We start from the raw sequence: 25,817 nt of genomic DNA on the forward strand, positions 1-25,817 counted from the left end.
GAATGTGCCCTCTTTAATACCCATCACCAGACTAACCCATCCCCCCAGCCCCCTCCCCTCTAGAACCCTCAGTTTGTTTTTCAGAGTCCATCGTCTCTCATGGTTTGTCTCCCTCGCCGACTTACTCCCCTTCATTCTTCCCCTCCTGCTATCTTCTTCTTTTTTTTTTCTTTTCTTAACATATATTGCATTATTTGTTTCAGAGGTACAGATCTGTGATTCAAGACTCTTGCACAATTCACGGCGCTCACCATAGCACATACCCTCCCCAATGTCTATCACCCAGCCACCCCATCCCTCCCGCCCCCCACCACTCCAACAACCTTCAGTTTGTTTCCTGAGATTAAGAATTCCTCAGATCAGTGAGGTCATATGATACATGTCTTTCTCTGATTGACTTATTTCACTCAGCATAAAACCCTCCAGTTCCATCCACGTTGTTGCAAATGGCAAGATCTCATTCCTTCTGATGGCTGCATAATATTCCATTGTGTATATATACCACATCTTCTTTATACATTCATCTGTCGATGGACATCTTGGCTCTTTCCACAATTTGGCTATTGTGGACATTGCTGCTATAAACATTGGGGTGAACATAACCCGTGGGATCCCTACATTTGTACCTTCGGGGTAAATACCCAGTAGTGCAATTGCTGGATTGTATGTTAGCTCTATTTTCAACTGTTTGAGGAATCTCCATACTGTTTTACAGAGTGGTTGCACCAGCTTGCATTCCCACCAACAGTGTAGGAGGGTTCCCCTTTCTCCACATCCCCGCCAACATCCGTCATTTCCTGACTTGTTAATTTTAGACATTCTGACTGGTGTGAGGTGGTATCTCATTGAGGTTTTGATGTGGATTTCCCTGATGCCGAGCGATGTTGAGCACTTTTTCATATGTCTGTTGGCCATTTGGATGTCTTCTTTCGAAAAATGTCTGTTCATGTCTTCTGCCCATTTCTTGATTAGATCATTTGTTCTTTGGGTGTTGAGTTTGATAAGTTCTTTATAGATTTTGGATACTAGCCCTTTATCTGATATGTCATTTGCAAATATTTTCTCCCATTCTGTCGGTTGTCTTTTGGTTTTGTGGACTGTTTCTTTTGCTGTGCAAAAGCTTTTTATCTTGATGAAATCCCAATAGTTCATTTGTGCCCTGGCTTCCCTTGCCTTTGGTGATGTTTCTAGGAAGAAGTTGCTGCGGCTGAGGTCGAAGAGGTTGCTACCTGTGTTCTCCTTTAGGATTTTGATGGACTCCTGTCTCACGTTTAGGTCTTTCAACCATTTGGAGTCTATTTTTGTGGGTGGTGTAAGGACATGGTCCAGTTTCATTCTTCTGCCTGTGGCTGTCCCAATTTTCCCAACACCATTTGTTGAAGAGACTGTCTTTTTTCCATTGGACATTCTTTCCTGCTTTGTCAAAAATAAGTTGACCATAGAGTTGAGGGTCCATTTCTGGGCTCTCGATTCTGTTCCATTGATCTATGTGTCTGTTTTTCTGCCAGTACCATACTGTCTTGATGATGACAGCTTTGTAATAGAGCTGGAAGTCTGGAATTGTGATGCCGACAGCTTTGCTTTTTCTTTTTCAAGATTCCTCTGGCTATTCTGGGTCTCTTCTGGTTCCATACAAATTTTAGGATTATTTGTTCCATTTCTTTGAAAAAAGTGGATGGCATTTTGATGGGGATTGCATTGAATGTGTAGATTGCTCTAGGTAGCATTGACATCCTCACAATGTTTGTTTTTCCAATCCATGAGCATGGAACGTTTTTCCATTTCTTTGTGTCTTCTTCAATTTCTTTCCTGAGTATTTTATAGTTTTCTGAGTACAGATCCTTTGCCTCTTTGGTTAGATTTATTCGTAGGTATCTTATGGTTTTGGGTGCAATTGTAAATGGGATCGACTCCTTGATTTCTCTCTCTTCTGTCTTGTTGTTGGTGTATAGGAATGCCACTGATTTCTGTGCATTGATTTTATATCCTGCTACTTTACTGAATTCCTGTATGAGTTCTAGCAGTTTTGGGGTGGAGTGTTTTGGGTTTTCCACATACAGTATCATATCATCTGCAAAGAGTGAGAGTTTGACTTCCTCTGCCGATTTCGATGCCTTTGATTTCTTTTTGTTGTCTCATTGCTGTGGCTAGGACTTCTAATACTCTGTTGAATAGCAGTGGTGAGAGTGGACATCCCTGCCGCGCTCCTGACCTTAGGGGAAAAGCTCTCAGCTTTTCCCCATTGAGAATGATATTCGCTGTAGGTTTTTCTTAGATGGCTTTTATGATATTGAGATATGTACCCTCTATCCCTATTCCCTGAAGAGTTTTGATCAAAAAAGGATGCTGTACTTTGTCAAATGCTTTTTCTGAATCTGTTGAGAGGATCATATGATTCCTGTTCTTTCTTTTGTTAATGTATTGTATCATGTTGATTGATTTGCGGATGTTGAACCAACCTTGCAGCCCAGGGGTAAATCCCACTTGGTCGTGGTGAATAATCTTTTTAATGGACTGTTGGATCCTATTGGCTAGTATTTTGGTGAGAATTTTTGCATCCATGTTCATCAAGGATATTGGTCTGTCATTCTCCTTTTTGATGGGGTCTTTGTCTGGTTTGGGGATCAAGGTAATGGCCTCATAAAATGAGTTTGGAAGTTTTCCTTCCATTTCTATTTTTTGGACCAGTTTCAGGAGAATAGGCATTAATTCTTGAAATGTTTGGTAGAATTCCCCTGGGAAGCCATCTGGCCCTGGGCTTTTGTTTCTTGGGAAATTTTTGATGACTGCTTCAATTTCCTTAGTGGTTATAGGTCTGTTCAGGTTTTCTATTTCTTCTTGGTTCAGTTTTGGTAGTTGATACATCTCTAGGAATGCACCCATTTCTTCCAGGTTATCTAATTTGCTGGCATAGAGTTGCTCATCATATGTTCTTATAATTGTTTGTATTTCTTTGGTGTTGGTTGTGATCTCTCCTCTTTCATTCATGATTTTATTTACTTGGGTCATTTCTCTTTTCTTTTGGGTAAGTCTGGCCGGGGGTTTATCAATCTTGTTAATTCTTTCAAAGAATGAGCTCCTAGTTTCGTTGATCTGTTCTACTGTTCTTTTTGTTTCTATTTCATTGATTTCTGCTCTGACCTTTATTATTTCTCTTCTCCTGCTGGGTTTAGGCTTTATTTGCTGTTCTTTCTCCAGCTCCTTTAGGTGTAGGGTTAGGTTGTGTATTTGAGACCTCTCTTGTTTCTTGAGAAAGGCTTGTATTGCTATATACTTTCCTCTCAGGACTGCCTTTGCTGTGTCCCAAAGATTTTGAACAGTTGTGCTTTCAGTTTCATTGGTTTCCATGAATTTTTTAAATTCTTCTTAATTTCCTGGTTGACCCATTCATTCTTTAGTAGGATGCTCTTTAGCCTCCATGTATTTGAGTTCTTTCCTACTTTCCTCTGGTGATTGAGTTCTAGTTTCAAAGCATTGTGGTCTGTAAATATGCAGGGAATGAGCCCAATCTTTTGGTACCGGTTGAGACCTGATTTGTGACCTAGGATGTGATCTATTCTGGAGAATGTTCCATGGGCACTAGAGAAGAATGTGTATTCTGTTGCTTTCGGATAGAATGTTCTGAATATATCTGTGAAGTCCACTTGGTCCAGTGTGTCATTTAAAGTCTTTATTTCCTTGTTGATCTTTTGCTTAGATGATCTGTCCATTTCAGTGAGGGGGGGTGTTAAAGTCCCCCACTATTATTGTATTGTTGTCTATGTGTTTCTTTGCTTTTGTTATTAATTGGCTTATATAATTGGCTGCTCCCATGTTAGGGGCATAGATATTTACAATTGTTAGATCTTCGTGTTGAATAGACCCTTTAAGAAGGATATAGTGTCCTTCCTCATCTCTTATTATAGTCTTTGGTTTAAAATCTAATTTGTCTGATGTAATGATTGCCACCCCATCTTTCTTTTGGTTTCCATTAGTATGGTAAATGGTTTTCCACCCCCTCACTCTCAATCTGGGTGTGTCTTTGGGTCTGAAATGAGTCTCTTGCAGATAGCATATCGGTGGGTCTTGTTTTTTAATCCAATCTGATAGCCTGTGTCTTTTGACTGGGGCATTTAACCCATTTACATTCAGGGTAACTATTGACAGATATGAATTTAGTTCCATTGTACTGTCTGTAAGGTGTCTGTTACTGTATATTGTCTGCATTCCTTTCTGATCTGTGCTGCTTTTAGGCTCTCTCTTTGCTTAGAGGACCCCTTTCAATATTTCTTGTAGGACTGGTTTTGTGTTTGCAAATTCCTTTAGTTTTTGTTTGTCCTGGAAGCTTTTATCTCTCCTATTTTCAGTTACAGTCTAGCTGCATATAGTGTTCTTGGCTGCATATTTTTCTCGTTTAGTGCTCTGAATATATCATGCCAGTCCTTTCTGGCTTGCCAGGTCTCTGTGGATAGGTCTGTTGCCAATCTAATATTTCTACCGTTGTAGGTTACATATCTCTTCCCCCAAGCTGCTTTTAGGATTTTCTCTTTGTCTCTGAGACTCATAAGTTTTACTATTAGATGTCGGGGTGTTGACCTATTTTTAGTGATTTTGAGGGGGGTTCTCTGTGCCTCCTGGATTTGATGCCTGTTTCCTTCCCCACATTAGGGAAGTTCTCTGTTATAATTTGCTCCAAAATACTTTCTGGCCCCCCTCTCTCTCTTCTTCTTCTGGGATCCCAATTATTCTAATGTTGTTTCGTCTTGTGGTATCACTTATCTCTCAAATTCTGCCCTCGTGATACAGTAGTTTTTTATCTCTTTTTCTCAGCTTCTTTATTTTCCATCATTTGGTCTTCTATATCACTGATTTTCTCTTCTGCCTCATTTATCCTAGCAGTTAGTGCCCCCATTTTTGATTGCACCTCATTAATAGCCTTTTTGATTTCAACTTGGTTAGATTTTAGTTCTTTTATTTCCCCAGAAAGCGTTTCTCTAATAACTTCCATACTTTTTTCAAGCCCAGGTAGTATCTTGAAAATCATCATTCTGAACTCTAGGTCCAACATCGTACTAATGTCTGTATTGAGTAGGTCCCTGGCAGACGGTACTACCCTTTGTTCTTTTTGTTGAGGTGATGTTTTCCTTCTTGTCATTTTGTCCAGAGAGGAATAGATGGATGAGAAAACAAAATGCTAACAGGGTAATAACGTTCCCAGAAAATACACTCTAAAGAAATCAGAAAAGACCTGAAACCAGGGGAAAAGAAAGGGAAAGAAAGAAAAAAAAAGAAAAAGAAAAAGAAAAAGATAAAAACAGAACAAAATGGAAAAAACAGAATATGATCAAATATCATCAGGCTGGTGCATAGATCAGTGTCACACACTAGATTTTGGGTGTGCTTTGGTCTGTTAGAAGAAAGTGCCTCCCAAAATTTTAAAGAAAGAAAGACTTATACATGTGCAAAATAAGGGTTGATATGATGAAGGGATGGAATATGATTGTAAAGATGAAAATTATAAGAAATTCTATAAAGGGAATTGATAAGATAGGAAGTTGTTTGAAAAAAGAAAGAAGAGGATTAAAAAAAGAAAGAGAAAGAAAAAAGGGGGAGAGAATGTGATCAGGGAGGAGACTAGAACAAAGCCATACACTTGAGATTTAGGGTATATTTTGATCTGTTAGAAGAAACTGTATCTCAAAATTTTAAAGAGAGAACTATATATATGCCAAAAATAAGGGTAACTACTATGAAGGAATAGAATATGACTCTAAAAAGAAAAAATAAAAATGCTTTTTTAAAAGAGGGATTGATAAGATGTTGGTTGAAAAAGGGAAAAAAAAATCAAGAAAAAAAGTTAAAAACAGAAATTAACTTTGAAAGACTAAAGAATCATGGTAAAAAAGCCAGGAATTCTATGTGCAGTATTCCCCTAGTGCTGGAGTTCTGCCACTCTCATTGATCGGTAAATTTGGTCTTGGCTGGCTGTTCCTGCTGATCTTCTGGGGGAGGGGCCTGTTGCCGTGGTTCCCAAATGTCTTTGCGGGAGGCGCAATTGCCCCGCCCTTGTCCGTCCTGGCTAAGTAATCTGCTCAGGTTTGCTCTTGGTATCTTTTGTTCCCTGCACGCTCTCGGTACAGCTTTGGAGGAGGAGAGTGAAAATGGCGGCCTCCCAATCTCCACTGTGGAGGAGCCGAGAACTCGGGGCCCCACTCCTCAGTAAGCCCCCAGAGAAAAGCAGTCACTCCCGTCTCCCCGGTGTCCGGCCGCACTCCGTGCTCACCTGGCCTGTGACCGAGTGTTTCTTTCTCTGGCACCTGACCCCGTGTGGAGTCTCCAAACCCAGCAGATCCCTGCGGTGCGCTCCCGCGCCACTCCTCCCGGGGGAGGAAGGGGAGTCTCCCCAGCTCTGCCGCTTATTGGGTCCCTGTTGGAGGAGCAGTGGCCCGACTGTGTCACCGATCACAGTTCATGGCAACCCTGAGCTGAGAGCCTGCGCCTTGGCTCCGTCTCTGCAGCCGGCTTCCCCGCTCCGATACCTGGGAGCTCTGCTGCACTCAGGCACCTGGTCTTTCTGTGACCCTGAGGGTCCTGAGACCACACTGTCCCACGAGGGTTCCACCCCCCGCTTAGCCACTGGAGCGAGTTCCTCAGCAGAGCCAACTTGTAAAAGTTCCGATTTTGTGCTCTGCGGCTCTATCACTTGCCAGAAGCGGCCAATGGAGGCCCCCTCCCCCGCCGTCTGTCCTCCCAAATATCCTCGGATTCACTTCTCCGCATGTCCTACCTTCCAGTAGGTGGTTGCTTTTCTGTTCAGAGAGTTGTTGCTATTCTTTTCTTCGATCTCCTTTTGAGTTTGTAGGTGTTCAGAATGGTTTGATCCCTATCCAGGTGAATTCCTGAGACCAGACGAAATCCAGGTCTCCTACTCCTCCGCCATATTGCTCTGCCCCCTCAGCCAGTATCTCTTTAAATATTTCTTCTGACTTTACCTCTCATGTCTTTTGAAAACTCCAGTTAGATCATGTTGGACCATTTAATATTGTATTGCAGGTCTTGTATGCTTGATTCTGTTATTTTTCAACTCATTTCTCTTTGTGTTTTAATAGGAATAATTTGTCTTGATACATTTTCATAGATTTTTTTTTTTTTAAGATTTTATTTATTTGACAGAGACACAGCAAGAGAGGGAACACAAGCAGGGGGAGTGGGAGAGGGAGAAGCAGGCTTTCTGCTGAGCAGGGAACCCAATGCAGGGCTCGATCCTAGGACCCTGGGATCATGACCTGAGCTGAAGGCAGACGCTTAACCACTGAGCCACCCAGCCGCCCCATTAGTCTTAGTCACTTTAAAATTTGTTTGGTATTTCGAGCATCTGGGTCATGTCTGATTCTGGTTCAGTTGATTGCTTTATCTTTTCTCATGGGTTTTCTTTGTGTGTGTGTTTCATAATTTTAGACTGAATCCCAGACATCATGTATAGTGAAGACTGAAGTAATATTAATTCCTTGAAATGGACATGCCTTTTTTCAGGCCAGTAGTGTGGCAGTGCAAATCAATCTGATCATGAATTGAGCTGGATTTAGGTTTGTTGGTTATTATGATTTTACTATTATTACTTTCATTACAGTATGGCTTTCACATTCCTCTAGAATTGGGCTGCTAATGCCTTGTGCTTATCTTCTAACATCTATAATGTTTTCAGAATTGGGTTGAAGTCTGGTTTTTGCCTCCCCTTTGTTCCACATAAGGTAGGTCCTTGAATGCTAGAGAATTATCCTCCATGTCTTTTCCCCATCAGATCTTAGTTCCTTGTATGGCTGTACTGCGGAAGGGGCCTCTCTCTATACACTTGCCCTCCCTCCAGTGGTAGGCAGCTATCACTTATTGTTGACTGTTAAACTTGTAATGGGGACATTGCTGTTTTTTGTTATACTTCCTTGGTCTGTCTTTTTTTTTTTTTTTTTTTTTGTAGAGAGGGAGAGAGAGAGACAAGACAGAGTTCTTGGCCTGTCTTAAGCACACTCAGCCTCATATCTGTGGTTGGCCTTGGGCAGCAGTTTCCTGCCCCTTCTCAAGTGGAAACAGACCGCTGCTTGTTAAAGGAGCCAGCCAGACCATGGGCCCAAGAAGGTTTTATGCCCCTCCCTAATCAGTAGAGATTTTTTCTTCTATCCTTCCTTGTATAACAATGATCTTTGCATATATCATAGGGGCCAGAAGGGTTTCTTAATCCTCCCCCAGAGCCAGATTGGTTTTGCTTCTGTTCCTCTCCCATTCATGCTGTGTACCTTTGCCTGGTCTCTATGGGCTCCCTCCTTAAGCAGCTTAAAGCTTTTGCCTTGTAAGAGAAAAAGGTGCATGAAATGGGCAGGGCTCAGTGCCTACCCTGTAGCAGCCATAGCTCACCTCATTCTCTCCTGTACTGCAAAGGAGTGTCTTCTTCCCAGACTTTCTTATAGCATCCAGTGGAGGCTGAAGGGAAGAGCTTACCCATAAGTGCAATTTGCCCTTGTGTCTTGGGCACCAAGCTTTCCAAAGTGATACATTAGCCCACATTAGGCCTCTAACATTGTTTTTTTGAAGATTTTATTTATTTATTTGAGAGAGAGAGAATGAGAGATAGCACGAGAGGGAAGAGGGTCAGAGGGAGAAGCAGACTCCCTGCTGAGCAGGGAGCCCAATGCGGGACTCGATCCCGGGACTCCAGGATCATGACCTGGGCTGAAGGCAGTCGCTTAACCAACTGAGCCACCCAGGCGCCCTAGGCCTCTAACATTTTGTTGAAATTTTGGCTCACCTCTTCATGTCCACAACTTCTACTGGTACCCTGCTTTTTTGGCACAAATAATTTGTTGTCTTGTCTCTCCTTGGAGGACATTGTCCTTCTTCCCAAATAAAAGAATTCAGATTATTTTGCTTCCTTGTGACCCTTAGGTCTCTGAAAGAATCAAGGAGAGTTATCCTTTTATAGATTATCTGGGTTTTTTCTTGTCAGTGTAAGAGTGACATTCATTGCAGGTGTCTGTATCCTAAATGGAAGTGGGGTCTCTAAGAAGCCATGTATTTTTAAGTCTCCTCAGATGCTTCTAATGAACAAAAGGATTGAGGAACACTTCTAAGAGAAAGGATTTTTTAGGAAGTAAATCTGCTTTATAGAACTTCTGTTGGTGTGTTATTAGAATTCTAAAACCAAAGCCTAATAGAGTCTTCCATGATCTTCGAAATAGAACATTGAAAGATTTAGAATAGAGGCTAAAAGATAGTATATAGGTTTCTTGCTCCCCTCAACGAGTTTTGGAATTTTTCTGATCTTGACTACAAATTCTACCTTCCACTCTTCATGGTTGGCCTAATTATTATCAGAAGGAAAGATATTTACCTGATGGTTTTTACATAAAGAATTGGAGGTGGTTGTGTGATTTCCAGGTATCATTTGTTGGCTGAAATTCTGGTTCACTTCAGTCTCCAGTCAGGATCCTCAGTTACTCTGGACAATGGAAGCCTTTTAGCAATCAAAAAGAGAATCTATAACCATGCATACATTTTCTTGTTGGCAGAATCGCATTGCAAAGCGCAGCAGGAAGCTGGTGGACTATGACAGTGCTCGCCACCATCTGGAAGCTTTGCAGAGCTCCAAGAGGAAGGATGAAAGTCGAATCTCTAAGGTAAGGACTGATCCCACTGCTGACACCACTCTCCATATTCTACGATCTATAACAATATTGCTTTTTAAAATTAAATACAAGCATAACTCAGAGATATTGTGGGTTCAGTTCCCAACCATGGCAATAAAACAAATATTTTAATAAAGCCATTCAAATGAATTTTTTAGTTTCCCAGTGTATGCAAAAGTTATGTTTACACTGTACCATAGTCTCTTAAGTGTGCAATAGCATTATGTTTAAAAACACAGCATGCATACCTTAATTAAAAACACTTTATTTCTAGAAAATGCTATTATCTGTGCTTTCAGCAAGTCATAATCACTAATCACAGATTATAACAAATATGGTAATGAAAATGCTCAAATATTGCAAGAATTATATGAATGTGACCCAGAGAGATGAAGTGAGCAAATGCTGCTGGAAAAATGTTACTTACAGGCTTACCTGATGCAGGGTTGCCCCAAACCTCAATTTGTAAAAAAATTTAGTGTCTGCAAAGCCCAGTGAAGTAAAGCACAGCAAAACAAGGTATACCTGTTATTTTCTTTAAGGAGGTTGGAATTAGGACAGAATTTAAACTGAAACATGGTATTTGTGGGCTGCTTTCCCAAATTTTTAATAAGGTTTTTCATGTGATTATAGAGTTCACATGGCTGACACTGACTCACACATTTTGGTCAGAGTAAACCTTGGCCCCCGACAATACCGAAGGGTCAGTGAAAGTAATGTGTTTCTCCATTTTGTTCTGTGTTTGGGGTCCGTATTTGAAGCTAAAAGGCAGATTCAGATAGAAAACAAATTTGAAATACTAAGACATAACCTGTGGTCGCCAGAGAGTGCAGACATGTGCTGGATTTGTAGAACATTCGTTTTCTTTTAGAAAACCCGTTTTACTATGTGTGCCAGGCACTTACAGATGCCAACTGACACCTGCTAACTATTCCCTTTGCTTCCAGTCTTTGCCTCCTCCTATCTGCCTACACACAGCTGTCTGAATAGTCTTTCTACATCACATATCTAGATAGTTTCTCCACTGCTTGTCTTTTAGTGGCTCACATTGCCTATAGAAAACAAATCTCAATTTCTCAGCATGCATATAAGACCCGCACAACTTGGTTATGACTCACCTATTCATCCTAATCAACTTTTGAATCTTCTTTCTCCTCTCCTCCTTCTTTCATATGCACATCCTAAACTAGAGCTTCGTGGCCCACACAGCAGTTCCTGAGCAGCCACGATAAGAGCTGCCTGTCATGTAAGACACCATAGGTGCCAGGCACCATGCTCAGCTATGCCATCATTTCTTAATACTTACAATACCTGTGAAAGTAGGCATTAGTGTCTTGTTTTTATCAGTGAGGTATCGGAGATGAAGAAAGTTAAAACCAATCTCACAAGTTGACACAATCAGTAAGCTAGAATTCTAACCCAGGGAACACCATCTTTTTGTGTTGTAGTACCTCTCCACCTGCTTCTTCAGTGAACCTTTGCTGATTCTTTAAGATTCCTTTAGAATGTCACTTTCCCCGTGGAACCTTCTCTGTTTCTCTACCATTTTCCCCAATAGCATGCACCACAACAGTTTGTAAGCACTAGTTTGTAGTGTAATTATTTAGACTTCTGACTAGACATGGGGAATTTCTTTGGGAAGCATCCATGTCCAGTATGCAGAGCAGAGCAGTGTATGGGACAGGCAGTTAACACGTTTTTGTTGCCAGAATCTGCCAGACTACAAAAGCAACCATTGTAATCAAGCCAGTTTTCGTGTCTTAATAAGACTTAATATTTCAGTTATTGAAAAAAATTATGTGGATTTTATTTGTTTTTTGGTTTGTTTGTTTTTGAGAGAGAGTGTGTGTGTGCATGTGAGAAGAGGAGGGGTGGAGGGAGAGAGAGACTCTTAAGGGTCTCAAACTTTACTACCCTGAGATCATGACTTAAGCTGAAATCAAGAGTCAGATGCTTGACCAACTGAACCATCGAGGCACCCCCCTACCAAAATTATGTGGATTTTTAACCAGACAAATTTCCGTCCTCAAAATGTTTCTTGGATGCAATAAAGCTATTCCCATTTTATGTTAAATGCTGTTGTTGTATATAGAAATGGCTTGTGTTTCGATGATATTTTTTAGCGTAAACACTTGTTATGTGTCATTTCTAGGCAGAAGAGGAATTTCAGAAAGCACAGAAAGTGTTTGAAGAGTTTAACGTTGACTTACAAGAGGAGTTACCGTCATTATGGTCAAGGTAAAGTTGTTTCTGTACAGAAGATCAAGAACAGGGATATCTCTTCTCTTGTCTTTATTGCCATTAATGCTAAAGCACCATCCAAGAGAAGTGTTCCATTTCTGTGCTTTTCAGCATGGTGGCTATATACCACATGTGGTGCGCTGTTGCACACTTGGACTATGGCTAGTATGGTGGAGGAACTGAATTTTAGATTTAATTTCTTTTGTTTGGATTCATTTGAATTTAAATAACAACATGGGGCTAACAGCTATTATATTGATGGCAGAGTTTTAGACCTTGATCTGTTTCTCAAGTGGAGCTCCAGATCTCAATCAGAGGCATGGGGAGAAGTGCCCTTAACTTTGAAATTCACAGAATACCTTTTAGCTCTTGGCAGGACTCCATTTATTCTGAGAGGTTATCTAGTCTTCCAGCTTTGATGCCAAACCTCTCCTTTCAGCTCTCACCTTTTAACCTGAACTTCATTCCCATTTGAAGTGCTAAATATTCTTCTTCTTATGGGTACTCTGTGTTTCCTGTGGCATTAAGAGCATTGTCCATCCTTTGTCTTATTTTTTCCACTCATTGGTAGAACCAAGAAGTTGTTGGATGAAGTGGGTCCTTATGTCTCTCAATTTCCATCAGTGCCTCATGCTCCCACACCAAATAAACAGAATTGTGTTCACTGTGCAACCCTGCTTTAAGTTAAGACAAACCCTCTAGCCCAGCTTCCAACCAGATTGGCATCCCCTAAAACCCTCCTCCGTGGAAATTCTGGATTTTCTACTTATCCTCTAAAATTGTGAGCATTTTGAGGGTCTAGAGTGGAGTTTGTCCAAAAAATTGAGTTTGCCTCAATTTTTTGTGTAGAGTAGGCACTCCATGTTTATTTTTGAACTACTGAAATATCTAGAGGAAATTTTGGCTAGTTCACGATTAAATCAGCCTGTAGGGCATGTCCACTTCAATATCCAGCCATAACCCGAAGTTTAACATGAGTGAAATTAACTCATCGCTCATCTGAATTTACTCATTCTTTCAACATCTGCATTTCACTTTGTGGTACTATCATTCTTGGGCTCCCAGGCTGCAAACTGTGGAGTCAGTAACTATAGAAAACCAGAGGACCATCCAAGGAATCAATCCATCCTTTCTGTGATCTTCTGGATTGGTCTCTCTCTCTCCTTATTCTCACTGCTCCCACATTTACCCTCACTATCCCCCTGTGAGTTATGGTGGTGGTCTTGACCTCATCCTGTACACCTCTTCATTCAGAAGCTCTGCCTTGACAAATCTCTGTGGTCTGCAGAGGAACCTACTGTGTTGCCCAAAGAAGAGGATTTTGAGCAGCCGGAATATATAAAACTTCTAGGGATACAGATGAGACAAATCTATTCATAATTTTAATTGAGTTATTTATGCCTATTTAAAATCATGAATTATATGAAATTATGTTTTTTAAGAAAATTATTATATACTCATATGTCAAGAAATACTTGTATCCAAAATCTTTATATCCATCTTTGTCCTCCATGTCTTCATCCTCATTAAGGACACTCATCAAGTCAGCTGGTAGTTCTCCAGAGCTTCTCATCTTCCTCAACAGATATCCCATCCCAAACAAGTTGTCATTTGCATACAATTTGGACAGTTACCCTGTTCATTTCCCCTCTAAAGGAATTTTTGTGGTCTCAAATATAATTACTTACTCACTTGCTTTTTAAACTGATCTTTGCAAGAGCTAAGGTACCACAGTGCTCAACACTCCCAATTATGAGATAATACTCCTGGGAAAATAGCCAAAACTGCCAAAAGACAGTAATTACTTGCCTTAATATGTGTTGGGTATGTAACAAATTTCTTTTTCCTCATATACTCTGTAAGCATTCAAAACCAGCATTGACTGATGTTGTTCAGGCTTATGTGTCTTCCCCAAGTAGTATTTGGTCATTCAGTATAAGTAACTGTCAGAGTATCTTGTAATATGAAGACTTTATAGGAACTTAAACACAATGGGAATATTTGAAGGACAAAGATTGGAGGGAAAACTTTCCCCTTATCTGGCCAAATGCAATCTCAATACTTCAGTGCTTTTTAATCCACTGTGACTTATTCCCACACTCAAGGCTTACCCCTTTGTATGTCAGTCAGGTCATACTGACGGAAACCTAGTTTTAGGCCTTTTAAAAATTTTTTTATTTTATTTAAATTTAATTAACATGTAGTATATTATTAGTTTCAGAGGTAGAGTTCAGTGATTCATCAGTTGCATATAACACCCAGTGCTCATTACATCACATGCCCTCCTTCATACCCATCACCCAGTTACCCCATTACCCCAGCCCCCTCCCCTCCAGCAACCCTCAGTTTGTTTCCTAGAGTTAAGAGTCTCTTATGGTTTGTTTCCCTCTCTGATTTTGTCTTATTTTATTTTTCCCTCCCTTCCCCTATGATCCTGTTTTACTTCTTAAATTCTGCACATGAGTGAAATCTTTTTCTGACTTATTTCACTTAGCATAATACCCTCTAGCTCTGTCCACATCATTGCAAATGGTAAAATTTCAGTTTTTTGATGGCTTTGTAATATTCCATTTTGTGTATGTATGTATGTATATATATATATATACACATACACACACACACCACATCTTCTTTATCTGTTCATCTGTTGATGAACATCTGGGCTCTTTCCATAGTTTGACTATTGTGGACATTGCTGCTAGAAACATTGGGGTGCAGGTGCCCCTTTGGATCACTACATTTGTATCTTTGGGGTAAATACCCAGTAGTGCAATTGCTGGATTGTATGGTAGCTCTATTTTCAACTGTTTGAGGAACCTCCATACTGTTTTCCAGAGTGGCTGCACCAGCTTGCATTCCCACCAACAGTGTAGGAGGGTTCCCCTCTCTCCGCATCCCCGCCAACATCTGTCGTTTCCTGACTTGTCAATTTTAGTTAGGCCTTTCTCTCTATATATATATATTGTGTTTTTTGACTAGACCTACATTATTCAACAGCAATAATTGTGTGTATTGTGTGTTTGTATGAGAGAAAAAGAGATAATTCGTTTATTATTGAATACTCTCTATTTTCCAGGTAGCATCTTATGCACTTTACATGTGTAATCTCTAATTATCACAATTACATATACCCCCATCTTACAGATGAGGAAGCCGGGGATGATACTGGTTAAACACTTTGCTTAATATTGTAAGGTTTATAAATCCTAAAGCTGGCACTTTAACACACTTCTGTGGTACCTCCTATAAGTCCTGATGTCTGATGCAGGACTTCTCCTTACATACAGTGAGACTGTATGCAGACTTCCATAAATAAAGATTATTTCAGAAAATCGTTTTATCAATCCATGTTTTCTTCCCAGCCCTATCACTCCATCTTGAGACTGAAGTTAGTACTTTGTGTCTTCCGTGCCCCCTCCTGTCATGAGAGGAGTACTGACAGCACCAGTATTTGAGGAACGTGCCAGAAGGGGGGCCTGCAGCAGAGCCTGAGAGGAAACAATCACAGATGTAGAAGAAGACCCAGAAGAGTAGGATCTTAAGAAGCCAAGAATGGAGAGAATTTTAAAAGTGAAGGAGTGCTGGGAGAATCATTTACAAGACAGAGGTCAAGCAGAGGAGATGAAGGGTGTATTGCTTCCGGGGAGCTTCCAGCTAAGTTCCAGCTGAGGGCGGGGTCAGAAGCCTGACTGCAGGTGCTGGAGACGCTGTGGTTGATGAAGTAGGATCTTGACTCTGATGGGCCTGAGGAATCGTGGCAGCAGATACAGGGGGGTGAGAGGGCAAGGGAAACCTTTTAAAATAACCATTATTATTTTGAGAAGCTGACAGTGGCAGCGGCACAGGGGGGATGATGTAGGACTGAAGATGTCCGGAGTAAGTAGAGGGTAACCCCTTACCCTCTAACGACAAGGTGTTGGTGGAGCTGGCCACCCAGTGGGTACCCAGTGTTGAGAGGCCTATGCTTGATAAAGCAAGATGCTGAGCCTGAGGGGACAGTAGCCTGGAAGAAAAGGGCCAGTGATCTCAGAGAGATTTAAAAAAATCAGCAGGTGGAACGGAAATGAATGAATGAAGGATCTTGTGGTCCAGGAAGTGAGGTTAGGGAGTAGGCCACTGAATGGTCTCATCTCGGTTGTGAGTGATGGCAAGATCCAGGATGTGCAGCAGAATGTGTGTGAATAAACATGCTGGGGTCACGAGGTCAGTGAGTTAGGAGTTTGTGAGGTCGGACAGTCATATGGTTGTGGGGATCTGCTGTGTTCGTGTTAGGACTTGGTGAAGGGGGGAGAGGGAAATCATGAGACATGTACCGTGTGCACAGTGAACAGGGTGCAGGCCGGGAGGTTGAGAGATGAGCTGTATGGGGGCTGAATACGTGTGGTTTAAATCTCAGAGGAGGGTATGTCAGTGCGCTCTTCCCACTCCACGCCACTGGTAAGTGAGGGATGGCAGAGGATGCTTCCTCCATTGCAAGGGTCTCAGGGGGAAACAGTGACCCCCACCCAGACTGCCACAGGCTTCCCTTAGGGCATTGCCGAGGGGAGAGTGTCCTGGCCTGCACACCTTGGTGGTGATAGCTCAGTTGTTAATCCTTCCCACTGTTTCCAAGGACAAAGAACCATCTTAAAGAAATTAAGTTGGTCTTGATGGCTAACCAGAAGGGGCCTGAGGATGCCTCAGAGGAGTCCTTCAGGGAAATGGTAATGTCTCAAAGCCCCTTGTTTATGAAGAGCTTGTGAAGTGAAACTTCCTGAACAGATAATATCCGTACTCACAGCCTGGTACTCTTTGTGGATGTATGTCTCACTGCCATACAGTGATGTCAGTTTTCTAAAAGCCACGGTACCCATGTACAGTCAGAATATGCCTTTACAGTGGAATGAGTGCACAATCGTTTGTGCATTCATTCATTCATTCATTGAATATTTACTGCATGCCTGCTCTGACCAAGTGCTGTATTAGGTGCTAGGCCTATGGTAGTGAATGAGTCAGAGGCAGTCCCTACTTTGAAAGAGTGAGTCTCTGATTACATAAATTGAAGAAAACCATTATCTGATGAATTGCATCAAAAATGTTCAGCACTTTTTCTCTAAGTTAAATATATCCTAGTTGACTTAATTTCTAAAATAAACCATAAAAATATTACTTGATATTTGTTTAGTCATTCTAAACAAGGTATTTCTGGCACCACACCAATTATTTCTCTAAATAATTTTTTTCTAGAGAGAGAGAATGGGAGTAGGGTGGCATGGAGGGACAGAGGGGAGAGAGAGAGAATCTCAAGCAGACTCCCCACTGAGCACAAAGCCTGATGCAGGGCTCGATCTCACTACCCTGAGATCACGACATGAGCTGAAATCAAGAGTCGGATGCTTAACCCACTGAGCCACCCGGATGCCCCAATAGTAATTGACATAAACAAGATCACTATATATCAGAAAACAAAATTTAAAGATAGAAGATTGGGAATTCTTGTTTTTGCTAAATGTGTCAAAGGATCAATAGGTTTTTTAGCAATTCCTTTACAAATAAACAATAAAAAAGCAAGCACTAAGAAATAAACCCAAAATATGAATAGGTAACTCACAAAAGAAGAAATACAAATGGCTTAATAAATAAATGAAATAAGATCACTACATCAAAAACTAATGATATATAGGGACTAACATAACAAAATAAAATTTTAAAAAAGTATCAACTTTAATTGAATAAAAATGTAAAAGTCAGCAAGGTGTTAACTCTTGCCTATCAAATTTACAACGGTTTTGTGTAACTTCATACTGAAAGCTGAGGGAGTCTAAGGACCCAGCCCAGGTGGGAACAGCTTGGCATTGCTCATCAAATCTTCTATGGTCTGTGCCTCTCACACAGCATTTACATTCAAGAAACTTATTCTAAGGAAAGAGTAGAGCTGTGCACCAAGTCTTAATTCATAGATCTTCATTAGGGTTTTGTTTATCATAGTAAAAAATCAGTGAAAATAAAAACAATACTCACCAATGAAGTTCAACTACACCCTACACCCCCCATCTACATCCCCCATCCATCTATACCCCCGTCCATCTGTACCCCCATCCATCCATACCTCCATCCATCTACACCCCCATCCCTCTACACCCCATCCATCCACACCCTCCCATCCATCTACACCCGCCTTGTCCCATCTACACTCCTCCATCCACCTACACCCTCCTCCATCTACATCCCCCATCCATCTATACCCCCTGTCCATCTATACCACCAGGCCATCCATACCCCATCCATCTACATCCCCATCCGTCTCCACCCCTCCGTCCACCTACATCCCCCTCTGTCCATCTACACCCCCCCATCTAATCCCCTCCATCCACGCATCTTCTGCCTTCTATTTAAATTTGACCCTTCCTCAGGGCAGCCTAAGTTTATCCTCTCAAGCAGATGTTCTCACCTGGCACAGGGCCTGTTAATTCCCCTCTCTTCTCAGTGCCTTTAGCTATTTTTGTCTGAATCTACTCATTTTTGATATTTCATTGTGGGTGCCCTTTTGTGGTAACTTTTAACATTCACATGCTGTCTTGAAGTCGGCTTCTTTGACTTACCAGAATGACAGAACGTGTGTTCAGGAATCTGCGCTCAGGTGCTCCTCTACCTGGACTGTCGTTCCTGGAGCCCCCGGAGCCCACCACTAGGCATGAACCCAGAGTGGATAGGCCCTTTGTTGAGTAATTGAATGAGGGGGAAAGTATGAGGAATGAGTGGTTGATGGGGGTCCCAGAGAAGGGGTCCTGGGTTGGCACTTGAAGTGCCCCAGAAAGACTTGCCTGCAAACAGGACATTGAGCTGGTCCCCCTGCGGTGTTGTCTGAGCATCTGCAGTCTCTCCTTCCACCCAGCTGCTGCTTTAGTCAGCTTCCTCCTGTGCAGGTACTCTCCATCCCCCTCTCTCAGACAGGGCTAGGAGCTGCAAGCAACCATGGCCTGCAAATGGTCTGGAAGATCCTCGGCCCCAGAGCACAGGTCTGCCTGCCTCACTAGGCTCTCCTCTCCCAGGCTTCTGGTCTGACCCTCCCCGAATACCTTGTGCCAGGATTTTCTTTATTAATATATGTATGTGTATCTATCTATGTATCTATAGATACATACACATAGACACACACATACACACAATGGGATATTATTCAGTCATAGGAAAGAAGGAGATTCTGCCATTTGGGATAACATGGGTGGACCTTTAGGGTATCATACTGAGTGAGATAAACCAGACAGAAAAGGACATATGTCCCACTTAATTGTAATGTTCAATACCTACAGTGACCATGTGTCCCTGAATTCTCTTTTTTATTTTGCTGTGAAATAACATACATAATGACCTATATGTTTGTGTGTGTATATACATATCCCATCTTTAAGCATTCACCAGTTGATGGACACCTGGATTGCTTTCATATCTTGGCTACTGTGAAGAATGCTGCCATGAACAAGGCAGTGCCTGCATCTCTTCGAGATCCTGTTTTCATTTCCTTCAGAAATCTGTCCAGCAGTGGGATTGCTGGATCCAGTGGTAGTTCTGTTTTTAACTTTTTGAGGAATTTTCCATAGTGGCTGTACCCACTTATCTTCCCACCAACAGTGCATGGGGGTCCCTTTTCTCTACATCCTCGCCAATACTTGTTATCTCTTGTCTTTTTGATGATAGCCATTCTAACAGGTGTGAGGAGATACTGCATGATATCACTTATATGTGGAATCTGAAGAAAAAAAGGCAAACTCATAGAAATTGGAAGTAGAAAAGTGGGTATCAGGACTAGGAGGTGGGGAAAATAGGGAGAGGTTGGTGAAAGGATATCCACAGCTATGAGATGCATAAGGTCTGAGCATCTAACGTAAAACATGGTGAGTATAGTTGATAACACTATATTATATAATTGAAATTTGCTAACAGAGTAGAAATGTTCACACACAAGATAAATGTATGAGGTGATAGCTGTGTCACCTTATAGGGAGAATCCCTGTCGATTGTATATCAAGTCACCACAATGTGCAATTTTAATATCTTACATTTTGTCAGTAAAACCTCAATAAAACTGAAAAAAATGAAGGAAACCCAAATAAACCCGTCTTACAAAAAGTAAAAAATGTAAGTGGAACGTGGTAGGAAATTAAGGTACAGTAATTTAAGCCACAGAAAAAGTAAGTCTTACTGGTGGGATACACATAGTACTTTACCTATTATTTCATCTCTGAATCTCGATTTTTATCTTTTATTTTATTAAAATTCTAAATCACCTAATTTCATCAGAAAGCACAGAAATAATGATATTCATACTTAAGCAGAATTTCTTGGCTAACAGTGCATGTTTTTCTATTGGTTTTCCTCCTTTTGGGTCCAAAGGGTCTCCACTTACTAATTGCAAGACCTTGGACAGTTAATCTCTCTGTGCCTCAGTTGACCAGAATATAAACTGAGGCTCACCTCCCCGGGGGTAGTTACAAGAATTAAGTGAGGGAATATGTAAAGTGTTTAGATGGCTGCTCTTTCTGTCGGCTTTAATGATGATGGAACATTCGTCCACCTTTGCTTATTGGAATCCTGCTCATTACAATGCACAGGGAAACGGGAAGCCCCCTTTTCTCTATCCTTTCATGTCATTGTTTAAAGATTTTATTCATTTATTAGAGAGAGAGCGAGCGAACAAACACGAACCAGGGGAGGGACAGAAGGAGGGATAGGGAGAGAGTCTCAAGCTGACTCCATATTGAGCATGGAGCCCCATGCAGGGCTTGATCCCATGACCCTGAGATCATAACTTGAGCCAAAATCAAGGATCGGACATTTAACTGTCATTACCATTGTCATCCAGGCACCCCTCATGTCATTGTTTAAATAAGAGGGGTCCTATTGTGTACAGGCACATTCTTACTGCCCCAAAATAAATATTCTTATTACAACCCCCTCACCCCCTGAGTATATGTTTATTCCATATATGCAGCCTATCTAATGTTTCTGGCACCTAAGTCCTTACTTGGGATTTGGAATCAAATGAACCAATCAGGATTCTGGAGTTATTTTTGAGAATGTTACTGAAACAAGAACATGCATTAAATCAAAGTAGTAATTTACTAGATGGATTCAGAAGGGTTGAATTAATAGAGTCCAAAGGGCCCTCATTTAGAGAAAAGGGAGCCTATACAGGAGGTACTAGGCTGAATCCACAGTGCTGTTGGGTGTGCTTACTGTTAGGGACCTAAAACTCTCCCATCCCAGAACACCCTCACCCCATGGTTTTGCTTCACAAATATGTTCATGATATTATGAATGGACAGCTTGTGTTTCTGTTTGCTCAGTGAAAGCACTCTTACTTTAGCTGAGGAACTGTAATGAACTGGTAGTTTTCTGTTTCCCCCTATCAAACATATTTCAGAATCCAAAATGAGACCCTGCACAGGGTATAAAAATTAATGGTAAACTTCTCTATTTCCAGCCCTTTACAAGACATACCTCTAAAATAAAAACTCACTCAGGGCCACGCTTCCGAAAGCGTTCTCTCTGCACCAGCGTCAGTGTCACCTAGAGCTTATGAGAAATGCAAATCCTCCGTCCCCCACCTGACAACTGGTGAATCAGAAACACACCTCCCAGGTGCGCATCACTGTCTCTGGGCGTCAGCTGCATTAGGAGAGGTTCTGCTCCATGCCGGAAGATTCGGTCCAATGTTACTCAACATTACAAAGAGAAAACCTGTCCCTAATGCATTTTATTGCCATTAAAACTGCAGTTTTGCTGACTGATCTTTCCCTACTCTTCTTTCCCCTTTGTGTCTCCACGTGGTAGACGAGTCGGGTTTTATGTCAACACTTTCAAAAACGTTTCCAGCCTCGAGGCCAAGTTTCATAAGGAAATTGCAGTGGTGAGTGATGATGATTATTTTTACTTGCGGAATATAAAATAAATGACTTTTTTTTCTGAACACGAATGAAATGGCGTGGCATCGTCACCTGTGTGTTTGTTTTCATGGTGCGTTATTACACCCAGTGCTGTTTCTCCAGTGTTGTGTAGTGACCACATAGTTCTCTCTATTTTGTCCAGATTTTATCTTTGGTTGTACCAACCCGCTCTCAGGAATCACAGGCTGTTTCCATTTCTCTTCTGAGATGCTTTTTCTCTGTGTCCCAGTCTCACAGTCTTGTTTTGCTTTGTCAGCTTTGAAAGTTGGCATTCAAGCGGTACTTTTTAGGCTGAGGAGAAATGAGTGTCTGAACACTCGAACAATCAGCAGTTAATGTCTGAGTTCAGCAGGGTTGGTCATATGACTTTATCTCTAGTAGAGTCAATGGGAGCAATAAGTTTTCGTTTTCTGTTCTATCCTCTGATTAATTAATATATTTTGTTTTTTTAAAGGTTTATTTGTGTTTGTGGCCTTTCATTTTTGACATGAGTTTTAAATTTCCCAGTCGCAGAATTTAAGTTATCCTGAGACAATCCACACTCCTGTAAGATTCTCAATAGACAGTTCCTTTTTTGGAGCATAAGCCTGAATTGGCACCAGAATGACTTACAGCTAATAGACAAATGGTCTCTGTCCCTCTAGCTTTGCCATAAATTGTATGAAGTGATGACGAAGCTGGGTGACCAGCACGCTGACAAGGCCTTCACCATTCAAGGAGCTCCCAGGTAGGCCGTCTTCATTGGAGCCAAGTCATGTCCGTTCACCTTAAACACAATGCTTGTTGCAACTTCTGTAGTCTGCACCAGCCTGTGCTATTTTACTCATTCTAGAAAAAGCTAAAACTAAGGAGCCTTTCCACATAGAGGCTGACAGCAGCCTCATTCTGTGCTTGTACATTGACCTTTAGCCTTCAGATTTACTCAGTGTGGACGTCTGTCATGGTCACAATAGAATTAGCTATCTGCCTTTCTCCATTTTCCATGGGACCTGTCAGCAGTGGTGTAAACTTTTTTCATGTTATGTTAATCACCATACATTACATCAATAGTTTTTGATGTAGTGTTCCATGATTCATTGTTTGCGTATAACATCCAGTGCTCCATTCAGTTTGTGCCAACTTTAATACCCATCACCAGGCTAACCCATCCCTCCACCCTCTCCCCTCTAGAACCCTCAGTTTGTTTCTCAGAGTCCCTATCTCTCATGGTTCGTCTCCTACTCTGATTCCCCCCCCCCTTCATTCTTCCCCTCCTGCTATCTTTTTTTTTTTTAAACATGTAATGTATTATTTGTTTCAGAGGTACAGGTCTGTGATTCAGTAGTCTTATACAATTCACAGTGCTCACCATTGCACATATCCTCCCCAATGTCTTTCACCCAGCCACCCCATCCCTCCCACCCCCCACCACTCCAGGAACCTTTGTTTCCTGAGATTAAGAATTCCACATATCAGTGAGGTCATATGATACATGTCTTTCTCTGATTCACTTATCTTGATCAGCATAACACCCTCTCGTTCCATCCACGTTGTTGCAAATGGCAAGATTTCATTCCTTTTGATGGCTGCATAATATCCCATTGTATATATATACCGTATCTTCTTTATCCATTCATCTGTTGATGGACATCTTGGCTCCTTCCATAGTTCAGCTATTGTGGACATTGCTGCTATAAACATCAGGGTGCACGTACCCCTTCGGATACCTACATTTGTATCTTTGGGGTAAATACCCAGTAGTGCAATTGCTGGGTCATTTGGTAGTTCTATTTTCAACTGTTTGAGGAACCTCCATACTGTTTTCCAGAGTGGTTGCACCAGCTTGCATTCCCACCAACAGTGTAGGAGGGTTCCCCTTTCTCCGCATCCCTGCCAACATCTGTCGTTTCCTGACTTGTTAATTTTAGCCATTCTGACGGGTGTGAGGTGGTATCTCATTGAGGTTTTGATTTGGATTTCCCTGATGCCGAGTGATGTTGAGCACTTTTTCATATGTCTGTTGTCCATTTGGATGTCTTCTTTGGAAAAATGTGTGTTCATGTCTTCTGCCCATTTCTTGATTGGATCATTTGTTCTTTGGGTGTTGAGTTTGATAAGTTCTTTATAGATTTTGGATACTAGCCCTTTATCTGATATGTCATTTGCAAATATCTTCTCCCATTCTGTCGGTTGTCTTTTGGTTTTGTGGACTGTTTCTTTTGCTGTGCAAAAGTTTTTTATCTTGATGAGGTCCCAGTAGTTCATTTTTGCCCTTGGTTCCCTTGCCTTTGGCGATGTTTCTAGGAAGAAGTTGCTGCGGCTGAGGTCACAGAGGTTGCTGCCTGTGTTTTCCTTTAGGATTTTGATGGACTCCTGTCTCACGTTTAGGTCTTTCAACCATTTGGAGTCTACTTCTGTGTGTGGTATAAGGAAATGGTCCAGTTTCATTCTTCTGCATGTGGCTGTCCAATTTTCCCAACACCATTTGTTGAAGAGACTATCTTTTTTCCATTGGACGTTCTTCCCTGCTTTGTCGAAGATGAGTTGACCATAGAGTTGAGGGTCCATTTCTGGGCTCTGTATTCTGTTCCATTGATCTATGTGTCTGTTTTTGTGCCAGTACCATACTGTCTTGATGATTACGGCTTTCTAATAGAGCTTGAAGTCCGGCATTGTGATGCCACCAGCTCTGCTTTTCTTTTTCAACATTCCTCTGGCTATTCGGAGTCTTTTCTGGTTCCATACAAATTTAGGATTATTTGTTCCATTTCTTTGAAAAAAGTGGATGGTGTTTTGACAGGGATTGCCTTAAATGTGTAGATTCCTCTAAGTAGCATTGACATCTTCACAATATATGTTCTTCCAATCCATGAGCATGGAACGTTTTTCCATTTCTTTGTGTCTTCCTCAATTTCTTTCACGAGTATTTTATAGTTTTCTGAGTACAGATCCTTTGCCTCTTTGGTTAGATTTATTCGTAGGTATCTTATGGTTTTGGGTGCAATTGTAAATGGGATCGACTCCTTGATTTCTCTTTCTTGTCTTGTTGTTGGTGTATAGGAATGCCACTGATTTCTGTGCATTGATTTTATATCCTGCTACTTTACTGAATTCCTGTATGAGTTCTAGCCGTTTTGGGGTGGAGTCTTTTGGATTTTCCACACAAAGTATCTTATCATCTGCAAAGAGTGAGAGTTTGACTTCTTTGCCAATTCGGATGCCTTTGATTTCTTTTTGTTGTCTCATTGCTGTGGCTAGGACTTCTAATACTGTGTTGAATAACAGTGGTGATAGTGGACATCCCTGCCACGTTCCTGACCTTAGGGGGAAAGCTCTCAGCTTTTCCCCATTGAGAATGATATTTACTGTGGGTTTTTCATAGATGGCTTTTATGATTTGAGGTATGTATCCTCTATCCCTATTCTCTGAAGAGTTTTGATCAAGAAAGGATGCTGTACTTTGTCAAATGCTTTTTCTGCATCTTTTGAGAGGATCATATGGTTCTTGTTCTTCCTTTTATTAATGTATCACATTGATTGATTTGCGGATATTGAACCAACCTTGCAGCCCAGGGATAAATCCCACTTGGTTGTGGTGAATAATCTGTTGGATCATATTGGCTAGTATTTTGGTGAGAATTTTTGCATCCATGTTCATCAAGGGTATTGGTCTGTAATTCTCCTTTTTGATGGGGTCGTTGTCTAGTTTGGGGATCAAGGTAATGGTGGCCTCATAAAATGAGTTTGGAAGTTTTCCTTCCATTTCTATTTTTTGGAACAGTTTTAGAAGAATAGGTATAATTGTTCTTGAAATGTTTGGTAGAATTCCCCTGGAAAGACATCTGGCTCTGGGCTCTTGTTTGTTGGGAGATTTTTTATGACTGCTTCAATTTCCTTAGTGGTTATAGATCTCTTCAGGTTTTCTATTTCTTCCTGGTTCAATTTTGGTAGTTGATACATCTCTAGGAATGCATTCATATCTTCCAGATTATCTAATTTGCTGGCATAGAGTTTCT

General features: G+C 41.2%; 1 protein-coding gene across 2 annotated transcripts in view; it reads left to right on the plus strand.

Moving 5' to 3' along the window:
• AMPH (amphiphysin) overlaps positions 1–25,817 on the plus strand; it is a 309,085-nt gene that overhangs the window by 201,132 nt on the left and 82,136 nt on the right. For both annotated transcript variants that reach the window (XM_035723411.1, XM_027574926.2), the window contains exons 6-9: positions 9,540–9,647; positions 11,809–11,894; positions 21,711–21,786; positions 22,468–22,550. In XM_035723411.1, the coding sequence (XP_035579304.1) occupies positions 9,540–9,647; positions 11,809–11,894; positions 21,711–21,786; positions 22,468–22,550 (353 nt within the window). The remainder of the gene's footprint in view (positions 1–9,539; positions 9,648–11,808; positions 11,895–21,710; positions 21,787–22,467; positions 22,551–25,817) is intronic.

Source organism: Zalophus californianus, chromosome 12, assembly GCF_009762305.2.
Source record: "Zalophus californianus isolate mZalCal1 chromosome 12, mZalCal1.pri.v2, whole genome shotgun sequence".
Lineage (NCBI taxonomy): Eukaryota > Metazoa > Chordata > Mammalia > Carnivora > Otariidae > Zalophus > Zalophus californianus.